The sequence below is a fragment of the Biomphalaria glabrata genome, chromosome 9 (assembly GCF_947242115.1).
Source record: "Biomphalaria glabrata chromosome 9, xgBioGlab47.1, whole genome shotgun sequence".
Lineage (NCBI taxonomy): Eukaryota > Metazoa > Mollusca > Gastropoda > Planorbidae > Biomphalaria > Biomphalaria glabrata.
The window spans coordinates 35,721,380-35,743,600 of NC_074719.1; the positions used below are offsets into that span (position 1 = coordinate 35,721,380).

The 22,221-nt window shown below is 34.8% G+C and overlaps 2 protein-coding genes across 2 annotated transcripts; one reads left to right on the forward strand and one right to left on the reverse strand.

Moving 5' to 3' along the window:
- Positions 1-1,290: 1,290 nt before the first annotated feature.
- On the forward strand, positions 1,291-9,478 carry LOC106073560 (tetratricopeptide repeat protein 19, mitochondrial-like). The gene is made up of 4 exons (XM_013234152.2): positions 1,291-1,454; positions 5,274-5,466; positions 6,447-6,608; positions 7,932-9,478. The coding sequence occupies exons 1-4, from the start codon at positions 1,318-1,320 to the stop codon at positions 8,592-8,594; spliced, it is 1,155 nt and encodes a 384-aa protein (XP_013089606.2). The 5' UTR covers positions 1,291-1,317; the 3' UTR covers positions 8,595-9,478.
- LOC106073559 (coiled-coil domain-containing protein 15-like) lies at positions 9,246-18,704 on the reverse strand. The gene is made up of 11 exons (XM_056041243.1): positions 18,506-18,704; positions 16,288-16,437; positions 15,987-16,113; positions 15,596-15,654; positions 14,917-15,036; positions 14,228-14,348; positions 12,103-12,234; positions 11,501-11,684; positions 10,743-10,934; positions 10,208-10,356; positions 9,246-9,443 (listed from the first exon to the last, which is right to left on the reverse strand). The coding sequence occupies exons 1-11, from the start codon at positions 18,674-18,676 to the stop codon at positions 9,394-9,396; spliced, it is 1,455 nt and encodes a 484-aa protein (XP_055897218.1). The 5' UTR covers positions 18,677-18,704; the 3' UTR covers positions 9,246-9,393.
- Between the last annotated feature and the right edge of the window lie 3,517 nt (positions 18,705-22,221).

The following is a 22,221-nucleotide window of genomic DNA, read 5'->3' on the forward strand; positions in this document are numbered from 1 at the left end:
ATTCTTTTAAAGAAAACATTTTAATGCCTCTGTAGTCTCCTTTTACAGCTGAAGGACCCATTTCTCCCGACTAACGTACCATATTGTACTATTGCTTGAACAGAACAGGCTCGCACCGAGACGTCTTGCTAAACACAAGGATGATCTTAGGACAACAAGCCCATCACAAATTTGCATCATCTACTACAGTTTTTCTCAATCAGTGTTGTCTACCCCAAAAAAAAAAGGGGGGGGGGAAGTGACGTCTTGGATATTGAAGAGGGGCAAAGCCGTTCAAATTATTTTCAAGAGTAAAATAAAAACGTTGTATTTTCATTGTAGTTATCGATCAACGTTCCGGATAATGGCCAATGGTAGGGTCTATGCAACTACAGATCAGGCTTGCCTTCAGCAGAGTCCCAAGCCCGAGTCCCTAAACAAGAAAAATACGCATTTCTGTGATCGCGATTTACAGGATTGTAATGACACGAATTGAGAGCTACAAAATAACAAAGAAATTATTATAACTTAACTTACCCAATCCTGGGGAAAACAACAAACATAAAGCTCCAGACAAAACAAAAAAGAACCAATGACGCCAACATAACGCGTTCTTAGAAACAGCACACAAACTATTATGATGAACAAAAGAAACCCTACCCTAACAGATATATAACTAACTCCATATGCGCATTCCACTCATTTGCCTCGGATGAAGTCCGATGATTCTTCCAAATCAGATAGGGCCAGTTCGACCCTTAACAAGGAGAAATAGTACAAGTTGTACAAGTTAGACTAAAGCTGAAAAGCGCTTGGCGCAAGGAGCTCTGCTCTACCAGACCAATTGCTGACTAAGGAGGTGACAAACGTACATTTTCTGGTTTAGATGGCAGTCAAAGTTTGAATAACGTTATACCGTTTCCGTCTAAAAGTCAAATGAAACATATTCAAGAGATATTAAGTCTATTTCTAATTTATATAAGCTTTCATTGTAAAATTCACAATAAATATTGAATAGATGACATAAACAATGAGATTTTATATTAGAATTGACACTATATATGTAACAATGAAAGTCATACACTGTATTGGTTGGACAAAAGGAACAAAGTAACGAGAGTATTTAGTGAGGAATATTTGGAGAACGTTGATTCGGGGGGGGGGGGTTGACACCCTGAGCTAACCGCACCGTGTGACACCAACCCTAGTGACACCACTGGTGTCTTCGATTCCGAGGATTATAAGGATGAGTGCAGTTTCACATAACTACGCAAACACATGCTTTTTTTTTTTTTTTACTACTTAAAATAATCATTACTCCCTTTGACAACAAACAATATGGCGTCCTCCTTGGTACACTTCTTGCGATGCAGTGTCAGTGGTCAAATAAAAAAAATTTTTGTAATAAATGGAAGTGTTTTTCATTTAAACGAAGGAAGATCAAAATTAATTTCATTTTTAAGATGCCATAACAGGTCGGTGTTTGTTGGTACAATCTAGACTTAGATTTAGCTCTTGTCTATTGTCTAAGTTGTACTTGTCACCGTCCGACCGTCACCGTGTCAGTTGACTGAGACCACTGAGAGTGAGACTGAGTGTCTGAGTTGTTCAACTTGTTGTGAGTTTTGAAATTGAATCAATCATATTCTGATAATAATTTATATATTCAATATACCTATGATCTAATTATTTAATGTCAACATTCTCATGATTCTGCCTCTAACTCTAAGCGACTCAGTCTCACTCTCTGTGTCTCTGTCAAGTCTTTGATTTAGATTTATATAGATGTAGACTAGATCTAGAATCTAGATCAGTGATGCCCAACCTAATTCGACCTGCGGGCCATTTTAATTTCTGACACTCGTGTCGCGGGCCACATGAACGAAAAGATACACAAAAAAAAAAAAAAAAAGAAATCAAATTTACATGAATATGAAACTAGTTATTTGATTAGAAACTCATGGATCTAGAGGAGGCTCTTATAGTTTGAACACCCCATCGGATTCTCCTTTCTAAACGGGTCGCTTTTTTTTGTTTGTAATTCATTTGTTTTTATGTTTGGAGCTAAAATTGACGATTCGGGACTGAGCATGTCCAATTTTAGATAAGTTCTGGTAATTTTGTTCCGTTTTTCCAAAGCAGATGGCAGTTATTTAGATTCTCGGTAACCATGTATGTTAAGCTGTTGTTTTAACCTCCCCCGGCAATTCATACCCATATAAGGGATGAAGGCTATATCATGAGCCTGTTTGATCGTAGGCTGATGGGCATATCAAAATAAGCTTCCAAACATCTTTAGAAAGACATTCCAATCACATTTATACTGTTAGCTGTTAAATAAAATTAAAAAAGGGGGTGTCCAAACAAATAATAATGAATTCAGCTCATTCTCCTTTTTGAACACAGCAAAATCGTATTAAGAAATATTATTGGGATTAATAAATCTATGATTTTTTCAATGAATAAACATGACCTAGATAGAGATATCTAGAATATATAACTTATGAATGAAAGAAAAAGTGTGGGCTGCTAATTTGAAGCCAGAGACCATGCCCACTGCATGTGATCACGCAAGATAAGCTGGCGGTAAGGAGAGGTATACACTCAGCGAGTAGTGTCACAAACTATCCAACAGGCAATGGAGGGAAGGGGGAGAGAGTCATGAAAAGAATTATAAGCATCTATGGGAGGGAGGGGATGTTAAGGTGTCACAAAACGAACATCCAAATTATGAAAACAAGAAGAGGGTCCTTGGATGGGAGTTAAAAGAAAGACAGAGAGAAAATACAATAGCCTAGTAGAAAATATCATGTTTATTAAATTAAAATAATTAATTTATAGCTCTATAATCTATATAAATTTATTTCTGTCTGTTTCTACACATAGATTATATAGGTATTTAAATAAATAAACTATACCTATACACGATATATATATATATATATATATATATATATATATATATATATATATATATATAAAGAGAGAAATAGAGTGAGTATATGAGGAAATAGACTATAAATACATATTGCAAAATTGAATCTACTTCTTTTACTACAATCTAAATAATTTTTAAGTAACACCGATATAATTTATTAGCAATTACATAGTGGTGTTCAACACCGGTGCTCACTGTTCAACTAAAGGAGAAAGCCCAAAAACTGCGTTCAAAATAGGAGCATGAAGTGACCTAATTTATTTTAAAATAAAATCTTGACTATGGGTGGTAATACAAAGGAACACAACTATTTTTATAGTCCTTTAGTTGCAGAATAAGAATCTGCTTTCAGTTTTTTTGTAAGTTAAACCTTCACCAAATAAAAAAATAAAATAAAAAATTGACCTAGTTCCCGAAAGTCGGTGTTCAGTTATAAGAATCTACCATAGAACTGATACTTAAGTTAAGGAATTGGATATCTGAACCTTTTTTTTTTTTTTCAAGAAAATGGTTTAATTTCTGTACTTATAATAAGAGCAACATTGTAGCTAGCTTTACCACCGACTCATTTTCTTGTCGCTTTTTCATAAATATTCCTATCGATCCTCCAATCTGTGGGCGAAGTTTAACAATCTTTTATTCGCGGCTCAAACCAAGAATGTCGTCATGTTTGTTTCATACTGACGTTTATATGTTGTTCTTTTTTTTTAAATAGCCACACTTTTTTACAAGTCAAATATGTTGGCTCCACAAACAAAAGCTAAGATCCGTTTTCTTTTTCTGGTAGATTCTCATTTCATAAACACACAAATGTTAACGGTCATGGTACCAATCAATTAAAGAAAAATTTAGGGCCCTAACGTAGGTAAAGATAAATAAGTCAACCTTTTTTTTTTGGAAATGGATGTATGTGTGCCTACTCTTTGTGCCAACATTTTGGCGGGCCGGATGGAACAATGTAGAGGGCCGGATCTGGCCTGCGGGCCGTGTTTTGGGCATCACTGATCTAGATCATAATAGATGTATTGTAGATTTCTAGTCAATTTAGATTTTATATCTCGATCTATTACTGATTTTGATTAAAAAAATGATGATGATTATAATTTATAAATTATAATTTCCAAATCACTACCTTTACAGAAAAGTAAAGTTCCCCTTTCAGGCCTTGCAATCTATAGTATAGGCATAGGGCAGATGATGTAAAATACTAAAGGTCATCTGTTTCTGTGGCAAATGGTTGATGAGGGTGTCATAAGGTGGAAAAGATAGCAGAGATATTCTTTTTTAAGGTTGATGTTGACTCATCATGCTAGTGGAAATAAGTTTCAAGTCATTCTGACTGGCCAGATATTTAGAAATTTAAGATAAAAATGTATATCAGATCTTGTAAGCACTTTAATATCGATTGGTCAGTGCTTTATTTGTCCAAAATTATCATACATGTAACATATTTTAGACCAAAAATTTCCATGAAAAAAACATGAAAACATTGTAAAGAATGTGGTCCGCTGTTTGAAAAGAAACACTGAAGTTGGTCATAGCAGTCTTATGAGAGCATCCAACTATATCAAAGCAACATGTAAGAAGGCTTGCACAGACTTATTCCATATGAATATCTTTTTAATTTCAGATTAACTCTGCATAATTTGGTGAAAAAATCAATAAATTAAACATATATTTGAAGCCCTAAGTGAACAGCTTATAAGAGATAGACCATCTGTTTAAATACTTGCTGATGTCATATTGATAAACACTGAGAATGGTCAGGCAATAATCAAATTTTACAATTCTCGCAGAAGAAAATCTATTTAGAAAGAATGAGAGAAATAGCTCAGTTGAAGCTGTGGCTGTCACTAATCATTAAGTCGAAAAGAATATGATTGATATCAATGTGGACAATAGAAAACAGAATTAAAATGACCAAACAGGTTACCGTGATACTTCAACTGACTGAGGTCACTCATTATGGGCCAGCACCAGTCATAATGACTTGACCTAATTTCAACTTGTGTAAATTTTTTTTAACCTAAAAAAATATGATTATCTCCATATCTACTTGTACTACAAGGATAACTTTGTGGGGTTGGAAATCTTTTATAGAGTTCTTTGAACATTTTAGGTTTTGTAATGCTTTTTATGTCATTTTGAAACTTGTATCCTACTGCCTAAACGTATCTACTTAATCTTTCTAGTAACAGCTTGTAAACAAAATGAAAATAACCTTATACCAATAGTGTATAATAGAATGTAAGAGCATGTTCTACACATCTAAATTTTTACATATTTTGAAATCCACAATTGTTTTTAATAAAGACGTTCAACCAAGCTTAAGTTATTTTCTCACTCCTATTTTAAGCAAATCAACCACACCAAGAATCAATGCTGTGATGGGCATGTCCTATGGAATTACTCTAACATTATTTGGCTTGAACCTGAGTAAGAAAGAGGAAGATAATGATATACTTACACAGAAGTATAGAGATGCAAGACTTGCCCATATGAGACAGGACCTGAAAAAAGCAGATGATTTGTACCATGAATGTTTGAAGGTTCAGTACTATTTCTGTCTTTGTTCTTACATTTATACTTTACTTTCTCAAAGTCTTTCTCTCCCTTCTAACTGGAGACATAGTCTTTCTCTCCCTTTTAGCTAACATTAATACTTTTAGTCTCTCATAGTCTTCTCCCTTGTAGCTGGAGACCATAGTCTTTCTCTCCCTTGTAGCTGGAGGCAGTCTTTTTCTCCCTTCTAACTGGAGACATAGTCTTTCTCTCCCTTGTAGCTAACATTTATACTTTTACTCTCTCATAGTCTTTCCCTTGTAGCTGGAGACACAGACTATCTCTCTCTTGTAGCTGGAGACATAGTCTTTCTCACCCTTGTAGTTGGAGACAGTCTTTCTCCATTGTAGCTGGAGACTTAGTCTTTCTCTCCCTTAAAGCTGGGGACTTACTTGAATCCCCCCATGCCATTTGGAGCTTTGAGCAGCAGGTTGTCTCCATAGAAATCTGTCTGCAGCCTCTTCCCAGCTAGTGTCTACTGTTCTAAGATCTTCCATGAAGGTGCAGTGCTGGGGAACAAGCTGCAAACATTGAATCTTCAGAGTTCTTTGTCCTCTTTAATTTTTTACAAATGGTTTCAAAGTTGACTCATCTTTTCATTGTCTCAAATTTACATTGCTAAATGTGTTATGGACAATTTTTTTCTTCCCTTTTCTTTGTTGGTTACATCTTATGTACCTGTCTGATAAGGCTTTTTTCTTGATTGTGCTCAATCTTCCTTTTCTACCTGATGTCTTTTTTAATAAATGATGAATAGTAATTATTTTTGCTTAATCTTTGGACTAGAGCAGAGGCAGGCAACTCTGTATGATTGTACAGCAAATGTAATTAATTAATACTACTCTTAAAGATTATAGGTGTATAAAAATAAATTAAAAATGTACATTGAAACAGATTATGAGGGCTTCTGCCCTTATAAGTATTCAAGGGAATGGTTTTTAAAACAGGTTATTATTCTAATCTTCAGCTTGCAAGCCAATTAGTTGAGTCAAAAAGTATAACAGAAGAAAAATTTCTCACTGCGCGAACTTTGATGTATGATGGCCTGGCAGACATTGCAATGCAGACGGGTAATCTGGAGACAGCAGAACTACTGTATAAAGACACCATGAAGGGCTGTTTGCAGCATGTGAGTTATTACTGATTGATTTAGATGGTTACAATAAAACAGGCTTAATTCCTTTTCTTAAGCTTCTCTGACTACAATTATTGGAAATCCCTGCTTGAAATTAGATCTGTTTACAGCAGCAATTTATTATTTTTTTAGAAAAGACAAAAAGTTAAGAAACAAGAGCGATGAAAAAATAGTTAGCCTAGTTTTAAATTTAATATTAAATCATCAGTATTATTCTGTTCCTTCCCATGATATATTATACAAAAAGTGTTTTTTTTTCTACATAAAAAGTTTATTAACAAACAAAACCAAAACAAACTTTTTTGAGACAATTTTTCTTTTACAGTATTTATATGAACTAAAGCAACTAAAAAAAATAAGTCAATAAAAAAACAAAGAAAGTAAAAGGATACAGTAAAAACACAATTACAAAAACATGTAACAATTTCCTTCTCTAAAATAAATATATCATACTCTGGTCAAATCTTGTTTTCCCACTCAAACAGATGCCTGATCTAGATTTATGCCCTTCGGACTGTCATCATAATGGTTTATGATTTGAATCCTGTCTGCTGTTTATGTCCTGCCATCCTGCATGAAATTCCCATCAGACATTGTGATCTATAGATCTGATGATGTAAAGGTCATGTGTTTCTATGGCCAACATTTAACAAAGGTGTCGTGTGGCCAGCACAATGACCAACTAATGTGACATGCCCATCAGAGTTCAGTGAATTCAGGAGTGTCCAAAATATCCCAAAAAATTCTAAATCCCAGTCTTTGCCAAGATTCAAACCCGAGACTGTTCATCAATTTTGTTATAAATATTTATTCCTTTTAAAAAAAACACTTTCTCCAACTTGCAAGTCATAAAAAACACTATTGGTGGTTCCCTCTTCTAAGAACTTTTGATTGCAATGAGAGTGTATATTGAACTATCTTGGAGACCACTGTGTCTAACTCTATACGATGCAAGAAGTTTGGGAACTTTCTGAGCTGGCACATGTGAAATTCTTAGTGGCCATCATCCAGCTGTCAAATGATAATTTCTCAGGTCATGCAACCTTAAAGAGAGCAATCAATACTTTTGGATGACCGATACGCCCATCCTATCATTTAGAAAAATTGTAAAAATTCTCTTGAATTGTAAGAGAAATAAAAAGCTTTTGAAAACTTCCTCACTTATGCTATTACCATATTGTACAGACTTCAAATGTTTGCATAACATAACAGAGATAATGTTGATTAAAAAAGTTATGAAGTTATACATAACAATGCAACACACAATTTATTTTTAAAAGTATAACATAAATAACTTTTGTTTTTCAACTTTTACAGGGTATGGCCCTTACTCATAACACAATAGTAGAAATCTCACTTAAGCTTGCTAGCATTTATGCTATCATAGGAAAGAAAACAGAAGCTGAAGCTGGCTACATGTTTTGCATTCAGACCCAAACACCTAAGCTGAAAGAGAGAGTCAAGCAGTGGCAAGACAAAAAGACGCCCACAGTACTGCATCCAGAAATGGATGAGACAGAGAAAGACACAGCGGCTCTGTTAGGCATGGCCTTGGGAAGCTATGGACGCTTCTTGCTCTATGAAAAGCGGTACCAGGAGGCTCTAGGCATGTTTGAGAAGGCTCTTATGTATGCCAAGCATGTTCTTGGCTACAATTCAGACCAGTACATCGTTGTGCTGAATGACTTAGCTACACTGTACATAGTGACCAATCATTATCAGGAAGCAGAGAATCTTCTCCTGGAGGGCATCAACCTTTCATCTAAGTATAAGCTGAAAGAAGGGGCAGCCCTGTACAGTAATCTGGGGGCCATCCACATCAGGAACAGAAATATAGAGGATGCCATAAAGTCATGCCAGGCTGGCTTGGAATATGCCAAAAAGTTTGATCACAAAACAGCTTACAGTATGGCAGAGTCATGTTTAAAAAAAGCAGCTACCTTGATGTCAGCTAGCAGTGACAAAAAGACAAATACTTAGTTTGAATCTCGGGATATTATTTTGCATTTACTAGCATTGCTAATTTTGTCAGTTTTAAAATGTGATATTTATTTTCAATAGAATTTCGAAACAAGGGAGTGTATAAATGTGCATAAGCATGTAAATATAATCTAATCTTATCTTATCTTGATGTGAAAGATTTAAACTACTACTAATAAATTATCTTTAAAACAATCTTGAAATCAATGAAGCAAAATTTTGTGAACAATTTATTTCACCTAAAGTATTGAGATATTTGAAATGGAATGATAATCTCATTGGAGGCATTCATTTTTTTTTTTTTTTTGGTGGGTTTATGATAATGGCAAAAAACCTACTACATTAAGAAGTTGTTGTTTTTTTGTCACTAATGCCACCTTCTTGCCATGCTGAGGATAAGGAGACTATTTTTGGAATCATTATGACTACTCACTCATTTCAAATGTGATAAGCTAAAATTTAGACTCTATGCTTTGACAAAAAAAAAAAGGATAAGTTCCTTAATAAATAATAGTTGTCTTGTTTACACAGATTACATGAAGGGATTATTTGAACTTTGTAAGATGGAAACAGTCATAGAAATTAACCATCATGTCAAAGAGACTCTTTCTGTAGTAATGTGTTAGGTAAAGAAATTGACAATGAACTAAATGAAGTGTACCACATTGCTTTATTGTTCAAGAAATGTACAGACTAAACTCAAGAATGGAATGAAGTCATTCTCTGTTGTAGAGATAATAAATAGATTAATTTTATATACAATAGTTCAAGCTATGCTGGATTAATAGCAGTGGTATTGTTACTTGACTTCAATGGATGATATAACAGACTGAAGAGCTCTAACATAAGCTGCAAACAGAAATAAAATAGAGAATACTTTAATACCTGCAAGAGTCTTGTTTAAAATGTAATTGTGTAAATAGCATACAAAATTGCTACCTATTAAGTGTTTTCATGAGAGGAATTAAACTTCTCTTTGATATGGGTAAAATATTTATTTAAAAAAAAACAAATCTGATCCAAACGTCCTGTGACACAGCAAAGTTGTATTAATGAAATTTTCTTATGATAAATATTGGAATGTTAAAAAAGGCATCACAATAAACATGGGGGAAAAAAAGTAGTGTCAAGTATGTTTAATAATGATTAATGTTCATCGTTGTAGTTATTTCAAACAGATTTAGGCCAGATGAAATATACTGTTTTAAATGAGATATATAGAGGGTATGTGAAAACTTAACCTACTGCTTTCCATTAATTAAACTTGCTTTTGAGGCCAAAAAAAATTTGTTTAAAAAATTGTGGCTTTGTTGACACATTTGAGCTATATTTTATTACCACTTTTTCGACACAAATGGCCATCAGCTGTTTTTAGTATTATCTCAATTTTCTCTTTTCAACATCTGCACACTTCTCTTATATTTCTTTTATGCACTGTGGTAAATTTTTTCCAGTTCTTCATTTCAAATGCTATAAAATGTTGCAAAGAATTTTTCCCTAAGTCAATGCTGAATGCTACACAATGAAAAATGAGAACGAAGAAAAAATAGAAGTCAAACGAAGTTGTTTTATAAATGGTGAAAGAAATGAAATGGTAATGTCTGCAAAATTACCTCTTTGATTTTTATAAAAGAAGCAGTTATTGGCACATGTTTCTGGGTGTGTATCCCAGAGAGTGTTACCACATGCGCACAAGGCAGGTAACTCTATGTTGTGTTTCTTGACTTTTTCCAACAGCTTATGGCGGAGTGCATCCAAGTACCTAGACATTGTCATGTACAGGTCGTTAAATGCCACTGAAAACTCAATTTCCTAAATGCAAGCTTGGACACAAATATTATTAGAATTGTATATAAATAGATTTTCCATTATTAAAGTCGAGCTTCAAAATTTGTAAATAAAAGAATTGAGAGGCCATTCCCTCCCCCCCCTTTTACATTGCACAAAGTTAACTGGAAATAAAGGAAAGCATCTTTTTTTCTATGAACAAAGAAAATAATAGCAATTTTAGATATTTTTAAAAAATAAATAAATGTGCATTAAAATACAGTTTGATAGTTGAATGCTCTAATTTTAAATAAGGCTGGAAATAGGCAGAAAAAGAGAAGAGAAAAATGAGCATTAGTGCAACCAGTTCTTGTACTGTACCTCTCCATCTCTCTGGATTTCTTCAGTTCCTCTTTCCTCCTTGTCACCATGTCTCTAACCTGCATCTCCTCAAGTTCTTCTCTCAGCTTCCTCTCTTCTTCCAGCTCCTCTGACCCTGGACACACTGTGTCCAACTCCTGTTGAGCCATTTCTTCCAGTGCTTCTCTGTACTCCTCTTTCTCTTTTTTTAAACTGAAGGGAAATAACGAAATCATTTTGTGCTTATTACAGGAAGTCACGCTTATATTGAATGGTGAGCTTCTGGTTTTATTTAAGAGGTTATATTATTTTTAGTATCCTAACATCTTAGTTTAGTTTAAATTGTTTGGTACAGATTCTGAGAAATACTTTCTGAATTTAAGAATTTCAAGACCATAACAAGCTCTAAGAGTTAGGGACAAGTAATGACAAGCGAAATATTTTTTTAAAATACAAAGTGTAGCTAACGGGAAGAACTCCACTATTTACATATTTGCATCTCTATAATGTAAGATTTATTTCCCTTTTTAGATCACCCCTACCGACCCCCCCCCCCCCCCCCTCTCTGGATCTGCCAATGGGTTGAATCCTGGTGAAGACTAGGATTTTTAGTCCATCCTGCTCTACTTGATATTAGTTGGGAAAAAGTAAAGGCACTTGGTTGTTGTGTTGGCCACAAGAGACCCTAGTTACATGGGCCACAGAAATAGATGACCTTTACATCATCTGCCCTTTAGATCACAAGGTCTTTTTTTATAAGGAAGTACAAAATCCCTGACCTAATAATTCTCTTTCTTTGTATTTCTCTGCGGATGTTTTCTCTCACAGCCTCTCTCTCTCTGTCCATAAAAATACGTCTTGAAATGGCTGCCTGCTGTTTGCGCTGTCGTTCTTGTATTTCATTTTTGGCTTCATTTTTCAATATGGCATCTAAGCGTGCAGAAGTTGGCCTTTTTGATTTTCCTGTTGAATAATTAGGATATAAATTGGTGAAAAGTTACAAAAAAAACTCAGAATAGTAAACATTTTTTCATTTCATTCATTAATAATTTGTTAGCAAAAAAAAAACATTAATAAATCATGAGTATCAAATTAAATTTAGAACATGTTACAGGATATCCCAGAGTTCATAAAGAATGATAAATGTGCATAATAAATGATGGAAAAGGTCAATGTCATTCACACATACATAACCATTAGTATGTAGCAGTGTGACTTATAATATGTGCCATTTAATGATTTAACTTCAACACTCCTAAGCAATAAAATAATTTATCAAGTTAATTTTAGTAACATTGTAAATTTAAATTTTAAAGAACGAAAGTGTAACTATGAAAGTAAGGAGATCATAAATTTCTTTTTTATAGAGAGGATTAGCTACCTGCACTTTTCCTTAATATTTCTTTGATCACTCTAGCTTCTGAATCAGAAAAATTGAGTGCTCTCCCCTTGTCGACTGGTTCTTCATTAAAATCATAGGTGTCACTGTCATTTTGGTCTAGAAATTGTTCTTCTATGAAAGGAATAGCAGATGTAACTTTAATGATTTTAATTTAACTTGATGTAGCAAGAGTTGGATGTAGATGTGATATATGACTGTAGAACAGAAGAGTGTAGGAAAAGGAATATAGTGTGAAGAAAGAGTTTGATGCATTTTAGAGTTTGTTTTTTTTTCTCTTTTGCTTACCTTAAAATATATCGAACCACATTTTTTAAATATGATGTTTGTTTAATATTAGGGACATGATGGCCAAGTTGTAAAGCCTTCACAAGTTTCAATTGCGGTGAAGACTGGGATTTTAAGGGCACCCAACGGTCCATCCAACTTTAATGGATACCTGACATACTTTGGGAAAGTAAAGGCAGTTGGTCATTGTGTTGGCTACATGAAACTCTCATTAACAATCTGCCTTAGATACATATGAGCTTTACATCATCTGCCCCCATAGATCGTAATGTCTGAAAGGAATAATCCACAACCAACTAGCATAATATTAAATGAATGATTGAGGCATTTTTAATAAACATATTCAGGTAATTTATTTTTTCAGGAACTACTACCTAGCTTTTATTATAAATGTAATTTTTTTTAATGATTAAATCAGAAATTATTTTCAAAGTTTAAAGACAAACAACCTTTGCACGAAAATTGTTAAAAAATGTAATTGCTACAGATGTAAAAGATTGTTGAGAAGATGAAGCAGGCTTCCCAGGAGGCAGATTTTTGCTCTATGAAATATCATAGAACAAAGCCTCAAATACAAACAATGGCTACTAATTAGTTGTGTAGACTTTAAGAAAGCGTTTGATAGTGTCCATCGAGAATCACCATTGAAAATAGTTAGAGAATATGGGATCCCTGAAAAATTCTCCCACATTCTACGACACCTATACAGTCAATCTTGTTGCTGTATTAAAACAGAAGAAGGAACAACTGAGTTCTTTAGCATCGAGACAGGTGCATCTTATCGCCCTTCCTTATAGCCATTGACTACATAATGAGGAGAGCAATGAATCAGACTGCCTACGGTATTCCATGGCATGAACAGAATCAAATGATGGACTTGTACTTAGCCATCAATGTTGCACTACTTGGGTTTACAAGTGAATGCATACAAGAAATGATGGAGAGTCTAGATAGAGAGGCACCCCAAAATGGCCTCCACAAAAACTTGGATAACACTAAAATTCTACTAGTGTAGACAAAGGTGCACCCATCAGACTTGGCTTGTCAGAGCTAGAAGAGCTGGACAAGTTCCATACATAGGCAGCATCATAGCAAACGATTGGGATGCCTGCCATGACATAGAGTGCTGAATAGGAAATTTTCGAAAGGCAATGGCCAATAAGGACAAGCCAAGCTATTGGACTTGAGACAAAAATACACCTACTTAACACAATCTTCATCCCAACAGCAAAGTATGCATACGAGACATGGAAGTCATCTGCCAAACTGGAGAAAAGAATAAATCTGGCTCAACAAAAATGGCTAAGACAGATTTTAGGAGTCAGTTACTGAAACTGGGTCTCAAACTAGGAAATCCTATGCCAAACTGGGAGTCGACCATTTAATGAGGTTGTGACCGAGCGTCACATGAGGTTTGCAGGACATGTCTTCCGACAGAATGAATTACGCATACCAAGAGTTGCAGTGACATGGAGGCCAATATGAGGAAAACGCAAACAGGGACATCCTCATATAACTAGGCACAAGACTTTCATGGAGGACCTCAGAGCAGTGGACACTAAGTGGAAAAAGGCTTTATACATTTCCAGTGACAGATCTTTTTTTTTTGGGATAGCTTGCTTCCCAATTCGTTAAACATCATGGGAGGATCTAAGTGTAAGTCGAAGATGTAAAAGATTATTTTTATTAGTCACTACAAAGTTTTTATTACTTAAGCAAATTTTCCCTTTCCAGTTCAAAGCCCCATAGAAAGACTATTGGGACATGACTAAGTTTAGATTTAGTAATGCTTTTCTCTGAACAAGGCTTGGCTACCTACCTTCACTCTGTGTCCCTACAAACTCTTTAGTATCACTGGCTGATATTCTGTCTTCTACATCACTGCGACTTACACATTTCTGTGATGGAGCCATATGTGTAACACTTTTCACAGTAGGATTCTGTGGATAAAACAAGTAAACCAGTTGAATCAGTCACACTAGATTATAGATATGGATACAAAATGAGGAGACTGAAATATAAAATGTCTGATAAATAAAAGTTTTAATTATATTCCAAGCTGACTTTTATTTATTTATTCTACTGCAGTGATTTGTATTTGTTCTACAGTAATAATATTTAATTTAATTTATAGAAGTGATTTTCAGCCTTTTTTTTTACTTCATTTTATTGTTTAACAGAAGGGCTAGAGGGTCTAAAAAAAATAATTCATGACAACAGCCTAAGTAAATTTTGTCAGAACAACATGTATTTCAGCTAAAGGCTATAGTTTATGTATGAAAGACAGCTTTGTATATGATCTTCTCAAACCATTCAGTTAAAAATGAATTTTAAAACATTGTATTAAAGAATAGTTACAAGAAACCTTTTAAAAAATGTAAACAAATACCTTAGTTTTTAGTATATTTATGAACCCTGTTAATAAGACAGACAAAATTAAACTTTAAAAAAAAAAAAGTTTTGTGGAATCGAAGGTAATAACAAAAACTTTGACATTTGATACAATACCTGAACATGTCGCACCACCATCACACCGTTTTGATTGTCTGAATTGCCAAGTACAACCTTTCTTTGTTCCAGCTTCTTAGAGATGAGTTGTTGTCGAGCTTTGTCCATAGCCATATGATTCTACAACAGAAAATATACTGCTTATTAATTTTCTGTTTTTTTTTTAAACTAACAACATATTTTACCCTGGAAAGAATCATGTAACATCTGAAACTCCTAATAAATGTAAACAAGACAAAATTATTAAGTGTAAAGAACTTTACTCAAGCACGGTGGCTGAGTGGTAAAGCGCTTGGCTTCCAAACCAAGGGATCCCAGGTTCGAATTGGTGAAGAACCTTTAGGGTGTCTCTGAGTCCACCCAGCTGACAATAGTTGGAGAAAAGTGATGGGGGTTTGTTATTGTGGTGGCTATATGACACCCTCATTAACTGTTGGCCAAAAAAAAGATGACCTCTATATCATCTGCCCCATAGATTCCATGTACATAATTATTATTAGATATACTTAAAATAGGCACAGCAAGCTCTTCTTGCCCAGGAAGCCAATAGTAACATGGCTGCAACTGATATGAAAGTTGGTTGGCCAATTCATATTTTACTTTTTTTTTAAAATGTGACATCCTTATGATAGATGAAGTAACTTTCCATAATTATGTTGCTAAAATGGGCACTTGTTACCTCTTCTGTTTGAGACTGTAGACTAGGAGCAGCTACTCTGTCCCATGTTGTTACATCCTCTGTAAATTATTAACAAATCTTATGTATACAGCAATAAGAAAAAATGTTTTTTTCCCTATTTATATTCTAGCAACTTTTATGCTAAGAAACTAGAAAATAATTTTCTTCTAGACTGATATATTTTAATAATAATTTTTTTCTGGTACTATTTTCATTTGATATGTAATATGTGTGACATAATAAGACATCAACATATTCCAAACTAAATGTTAAGTAATAGATTCTAGTATTAAAATATGAAAAGAATATAAAATACTTTATAAAAGTTCAAGAAAGAAAACAGATCAATTTATTTAGAAGATTTTGCATTGAATGTATTATGAAAATGTACCTCCATACTTCTCTAACAATCTCTTCATAATTGCCTTATCTAAATCCTGTCGCTGTGTGCAGGTATCCACTCTTAAAGTATCCCCAGTCAAGAATGATTGTTGCACCACTTTTCTTTCCTGTTCAAACTAGATGATAAAATACAAATGATAAGAAAGTAATCTTTAAAAAAAACAAACTTAAAAATATATAAAGTGCAACTTTTTAATATCTTAGTACTTGTTTTGTCACTATTAATTATTTTAAAAATGTGAAACTAAGGCTGAAAGAAATATTGAATTAAAATATTCAAATGAACTCACGGCTCTTTCTGCATCTCGTATTTGTTGTTCTTTTTTTAAACGATTTATTCTAGTCAAGCGCTGCTTCACTTCTTTCTGAAAACTCCGAAGACGATTTTCTTTTTCCTCTTTAAGTCGACTGATTTTTTCTTCTTCCATCTGTGCTGAGAGCTAGTAGTAAATAAGATTTTAAAAATATGGTAATAATAACTGATTTGTAATTTAGAGTAATCAATTTTTATTAATAAATATAAACGGAGAGAATTCATCAGGTAAACAAGAGGAGCTTATCAATACTGTGAAAAGACAAAAGTTGAGATAATATTGAGAAACAATGGATTATAGAGGAAGGGTCTAAATATTATTATCAAGAGTCAGTTGTCTAAACATTGTCAATAGGTAACTTCAAGAGAAAGACTTTATTACTTTTATTTAAAACATAGCCCATGATTGATTTAAAGCTTATAGATAAGACTTAAAACATATAACAGCAATAAGGACCACATTTTTAATGAGAGAAGGCATATATGACCATTGAGACCTCTGGGTGGCAACTGCAGGCTTGCGATTTCTACAAATCAGAAAGATCTTTTTTTTCAAATCTGTATGATCAATTGTAATCAAACTGAATTTCCATTTGATTGGACCAAAAAAATTATTTTATCTTATCTATCACTTATCTAGTGTTTTTTTCCTTTGGCACTAATCCTGCTAGGGGGAGTTATCAAATCAGAGGAGTTATAGTTCATGCGCTGGTCAGAGCAGTCCCTTATTTCATTATAGCCTATTTAATTCACCATTTTCTCTCACTAAATATTTGGTCCCTAGTGCTGCTTTATATATTATATTATTACATATATATATATATGCATTCTAAAATGTTATGTCATTGTTTCACCATTAGCTTCACAATTGTATTTAAGACAGAAAATGTAAAAATGTAATTTAAATAAAACAAGATTACAAAGATATTACACAAACTTGAGGGAAGCTCCCCAACATGTCTGCCCATGGGTCCACAGTGCAATTAGACAGGTTTTGACATTTTCAGCATTAATATCAGCTTTGAACTACAAGCTACCAACAGCTATAATCCTGCCACTTTCCATACAAATTTTAATTAAACGCATCATTGCCTGGGGTCAACCACACCCAAGGCATGATGTACTGCTTGTTTCCCATATGAATGTGGGACCCCTCAATTCAAGAAAACATTAAGAAACTGGAACAGACACAAAATAGAGCAGTGAGATTCATAACAAACGAATATTCACATTTGACTAGAGTAACACCTTTAGTAAAATCACTAAATTTAGAAAGCCTTCAGGACAGAAGACTCAAAAGTAAAGTAGCAATTATACATAAAACACTGAACCATAATCTTCAAATACAAAAACAAAATTTAATAAAATACTCTGAAAGATACAAAGATAAAGCCACATTTCTCGTCCCATATGCTAGGACAAATTTGTACAAATACTCCTTCTTCCCTAGAGCTATTAGAGCATGGAATGGGTTGCCTGAGCTAGCCAGGAAAACCAGTGACTTGGCAGAATTTAAGTCATTGATTAATATGCATGACTAAATGCATGACGCGTAGGACCTAATCATCTTCTTTTTTTTGAAGTAGCGTCTGTATTATATAAGATAAGTGTGATTTGCATGATCTTCTAAGTAGATAAAGGTATGATAAATATATGTGTTGGGCCCTAGTTTTAAATCAAACTATTGAGTACACATTTTAAATGAATTATTAATCTCTCCACACTGTCTTTCATTGACATCACAACTTCATCATACAGGCTTAAAATGTATTTATATATATATATATATAGGACTAGATCTAGATCTTTATACACAGACCTGCACTTGCTGAATGCATAATAAATATAGATAAAAATATGAGGCTTATGATTGCCTCAATTAAAATTCTATATTCTACATAGTATAAATAAAGTATTATAATTATACTAATACTACTAATATAGTAACATACTACTACATCGTACATGCATGGACATGAGCAAGCAAGCTCTTCAGGGTAGGGGAAACACTTGGAGACTATATTTTTTATTTGCGCTTCAAATCTAATGATATTATACAGGAATGTTATGTATGAGTACCCTATAAAAAAATCTAGAAAAAAAGTTAACATCTAGATTTAGAATCTAGATCTCTACGACTACGAGCTCAAACTTGTCACTCTTTGACGTGAGTTAGGCTGAATATTAGAACTCACAACGGCATTTGGCTGTATATCACAGTCAGCTGGCTCAACCCAAGCGCCAACGGGAACAATTTCTACGTTTCTATTTCCCATCACATCGGTGGAAATAACGGAGTATACGTTTTTCTTTTCCCGTCTTTTAATCCGAGATATGTTTCTCGGTTGAAGTTGCTTCGACGCCATTTTGACGCTTTACAGCAAATTGCTAAACTTTATTACACAAGATCAAAATTCAAACTGAGACTATTCAGAACTATATATAGATTCTAGATCTGTATATATTTTGTTAAAACAACCACCTATAGTCTACACGCGGAAATACCCGAAGATATTATTTATAATATATAGTTGGTTTAAGATATTATTTTTCTAGTCATCTCCAAAAATAAAAATAACTTTTTTTAGAATACAAAACCATTTCAATTCATCTACCAAACACTTTTTAATATCCTCCCGGACCCCACTGTGTGAGTTTTCCAGTTTTCAGATCTCCACCATTTGTAAGCCTTCATGCACTAAAGCTACGTGCTGAGACTATGATGCCTTTTAGCACGGTTTAGGTATCTGGCAGTGTTCCGGAGGGTTTGCCTGTCTTCCTATAATGCAAGACCCCCGCATGCACCAGTTCTATTTGTTTCAAGACTAGCCGTAACTTCGAATATGTTTCTGAGCACCCTAGGGCTGCAGTTGTAGAGGATGTGTTTAACTGTCTTCCGTGTTGCAGTGTTGATCTGTGATCGTGGTTTTGTCGGATCATAGCGAAGAGGCTCCCGTCCCGTGCGAAAACGTGCCACATTTAACTACGGTCATAGAATTTGGTGACTGTAGTTTGCTTTAGAAATAATATTGAAGAGAGAGGCTTTCAACCATAAAACGTTCTGTAGGGGGGATTTTGTAAACTCAAAACTATCTTGAGGGGTTTTAAACTTTAGAAAAATGAAAGCCATCTGGAGGAGAGGGGTTGAAACTCAAAACCCCCATTGGCTTGGCTACGCTCAAAGAATTTTAGTGTGTAATTTGCTTTTTTTTTATATTGAAGAGGTATTTTTTTTTACATCAAACCCCTCTCAAGGGAAATTTAAACTCAAAACCCCCAATAGGCTTGGCTACGCTCATAGCATTTTGATTGCGAAATTTGTTTTTTTTTTTATTTTGAAGATTTATTTTTTAGCTTCAAACCCCGCTGGCGGGGGGTTTAAACTAAACCCTTTGGCTATGCTCATAGTATTATGAGTGCGTAATTTGCTTTTTTTTATATTGAAGAGGTATTTTTAGCTTCAAACCCAGCTGAAGAGGAGTTTAAAATCAAAACCCATTTGGCTACGCTCATACAATTCTGAGTGTGTAATTTGCTTTTTTATATTGAAGAGGGGTTTATCGTAAATTTTGGAGAGGGGTTTAAAATCAAAATCTTCCTTAGATGTGCTCTTGGAATTTGGGATTGTCGTTTGCATTTTTTTTTGTTTTATAGAAGAGAGGGATTTAAATGCCAAAACCCCTGATAGGGAGTTTTAAACTCAAAACCCCTTGGTAGGTGGGTTTGTCAATGCCTTAAAATCCCCTGGTATGGAGTTTAAAATTAAAACCCTGGTAGGGAGTTTTAAACTTAAAACCCCCTAGTAGGGGTTTTCAAACTCAAAACCCCTGGTAGGGTTTTTTTTAACTTAAAAACCCCTTGGTTTGAGGTTTCAAACTCAAAACCCCTCAAAACCCATTGGTAGGGGTTTTCAAACTCAACCCCCCCCCCCCCCGGTAGGGGGTTTTAAACTCAAAAACCCCTTGGCTATACTAGGGCAAGTGATGGTTTAGTATTAAAATTTCACCTAAAATAAACAAAATTAAAGCAAAAGATCAGTCACTAAGCTCCGGATTTCATCGGGGGGGGGGGGGGGGTTGAACCCCAACCACCCCCTGGCTACGCCCATGAAAGGCTGGTGGTCGATGCCTGAATATATATGTTTTAGTTTTGGTATTTCTGTTCAAATATCTTGTCATCTGGCTCAGTATAAAAGAAACAGATGCACTCAGCATTAATCTCTTGTACTGTATTTTAATAGTGAATCCAACATCTATTGAGACTACTCGCCTACTCTCTTTATGAATAGTGAAACAGGCAGCTTAAGATTACTCTTCAGCTTTGATGTCTCTCATAAATATATCCTTTATAAACTCTCTGAGCTTTGGTACAAGGTTGGAAAGTAACTTTCTTTTGTGTGTGCATCGCTGCTTTGCAATTTTATAAGTTATTATTATTTCAGTACTGGGTCAAATTTGGATAACATTTCCATAATCCCAATTTTTTAAAATTCCATTATTCAATGAAGAGTCTTCTTCAATTCGCAAAGAAATACCAACCTTTGCTTCTAGAAACAATGTGATATCAAGCAAACTATAAATGCAAGATTTTCCTCGCTTTTCTCATCTATACGTCAATCATAGCAATGACTTACGCGTCAACTGTTTTTGTAACCTAAGTCCGGCTGACAAAATGTTCCAAATTTGAAAGCCAGATAAATGTTCCTCAGTCTTCTCGCGAGTTTCTCATTGTGGACATGCCCACTATTTATCCAAACAAGAAAATCTTGCTAATGATTTTTCCACATAATTTTATTCAACAATTCTTAAGCTTTTTAATCTTCCTTAAAATTCTGTCACATTCTTAAGTCGTGGCCGCCCGCATTATGACGTTCAACCTTGCCGAGGCTTTTGGTCGTACATCTTTCACATGATCAGACATAATCAGCTTAGAGTCCAGGGTAACACCCAACTACCTGGGTCGTGGGTCCGATTGGAGCGTGGACCCATCGATTTGTATATAGGTTTATGGCTTCTTGGTGGATGTCTTTTCCCAAAGTGAATAGAGTCTGGACCGTTTTTGAGCAGTTTATTTTCATTTTCCTCATTCGGGTGTAGCATGAAACCGTGATGAGGTCAAGTTGGATTTCCGCCGTGCGCTGTTAACAAACAAAATGTAGGCTCAAGGCGCTGTAATAACATTACAAACACAAACACGATAGCTAAAATGACAGTTAATCTAAAAAAGTTTTAAACAGATAGGTCTTAATGTTCTTCTTAAAAGTGGTGTAGCATGTTGTCTGTCTGAGATCAATGGGGAGTGAGTTCAAAACCTTTGGTCCGTGAACTGAAAAAGCCCGCAGACCGTAGCTTTTGAGGGAAAAACGTTGCACTACTAAAAGCGTTGAGTCCATTGAGCGCAGGGCTCTCTGGGGGACTTATGGAGTAATCATTTTGCTAAGGTACAAGGGCATCTCGATGTTATATAGATATACACTGATGACAAAGTGTGGCGACCTTGTAATCGATTCTCGCTTTCACGGGAAGCCAATGGAGCGTGCACAAGAGGGTGGTAGCAGAATCTTGTTTAGTTTTTTTAAGGACTATTCGAGCGGCGTTGTTCTGTATACGTTGCAGCTTGGCTATTTTGTCATCAGGTATACCTGCTAGCACGGCGTTGCAGTAGTCAAAGCGGGAGAGTATGAATGCCACAGCTAGCGTTTTTGTTGACTCCGTTGTTGAATATGGTCGGATCTGGCCTAATCTGCGCAGCTGCAGATAAAGAACTTTGCAGAGCTGACCACACGGTCTGCCAGATTTGTAGGTCGTCAGCACAGAGCAGAGATCGGCACTTCAATCGTTCTGTATCGTTTATGTAGACTAAGAACAACGTACATGATAATGACGAGCCCTGTGGGAAACCTTGCTCAAGT

Excerpts from the sequence above, each read along its gene's own strand:
- LOC106073560 (XM_013234152.2), top strand. The coding sequence starts at position 1,318 with ATGGCGTCCTCCTTGGTACACTTCTTGCGATGCAGTGTCAGTGGTCAA. Across the intron at positions 1,455-5,273 it reads TTTTTAAGATGCCATAACAG|CAAATCAACCACACCAAGAA; the intron begins GTCGGTGTTTGT and ends TCCTATTTTAAG. Across the intron at positions 5,467-6,446 it reads TGTACCATGAATGTTTGAAG|CTTGCAAGCCAATTAGTTGA; the intron begins GTTCAGTACTAT and ends TCTAATCTTCAG.
- LOC106073559 (XM_056041243.1), bottom strand. The coding sequence starts at position 18,676 with ATGGCGTCGAAGCAACTTCAACCGAGAAACATATCTCGGATTAAAAGA. Across the intron at positions 15,655-15,986 it reads ATTGTTAGAGAAGTATGGAG|AGGATGTAACAACATGGGAC; the intron begins GTACATTTTCAT and ends AATAATTTACAG. Across the intron at positions 10,935-11,500 it reads CAAAGAAAGAGAATTATTAG|TTTAAAAAAAGAGAAAGAGG; the intron begins GTCAGGGATTTT and ends ATTTCCCTTCAG.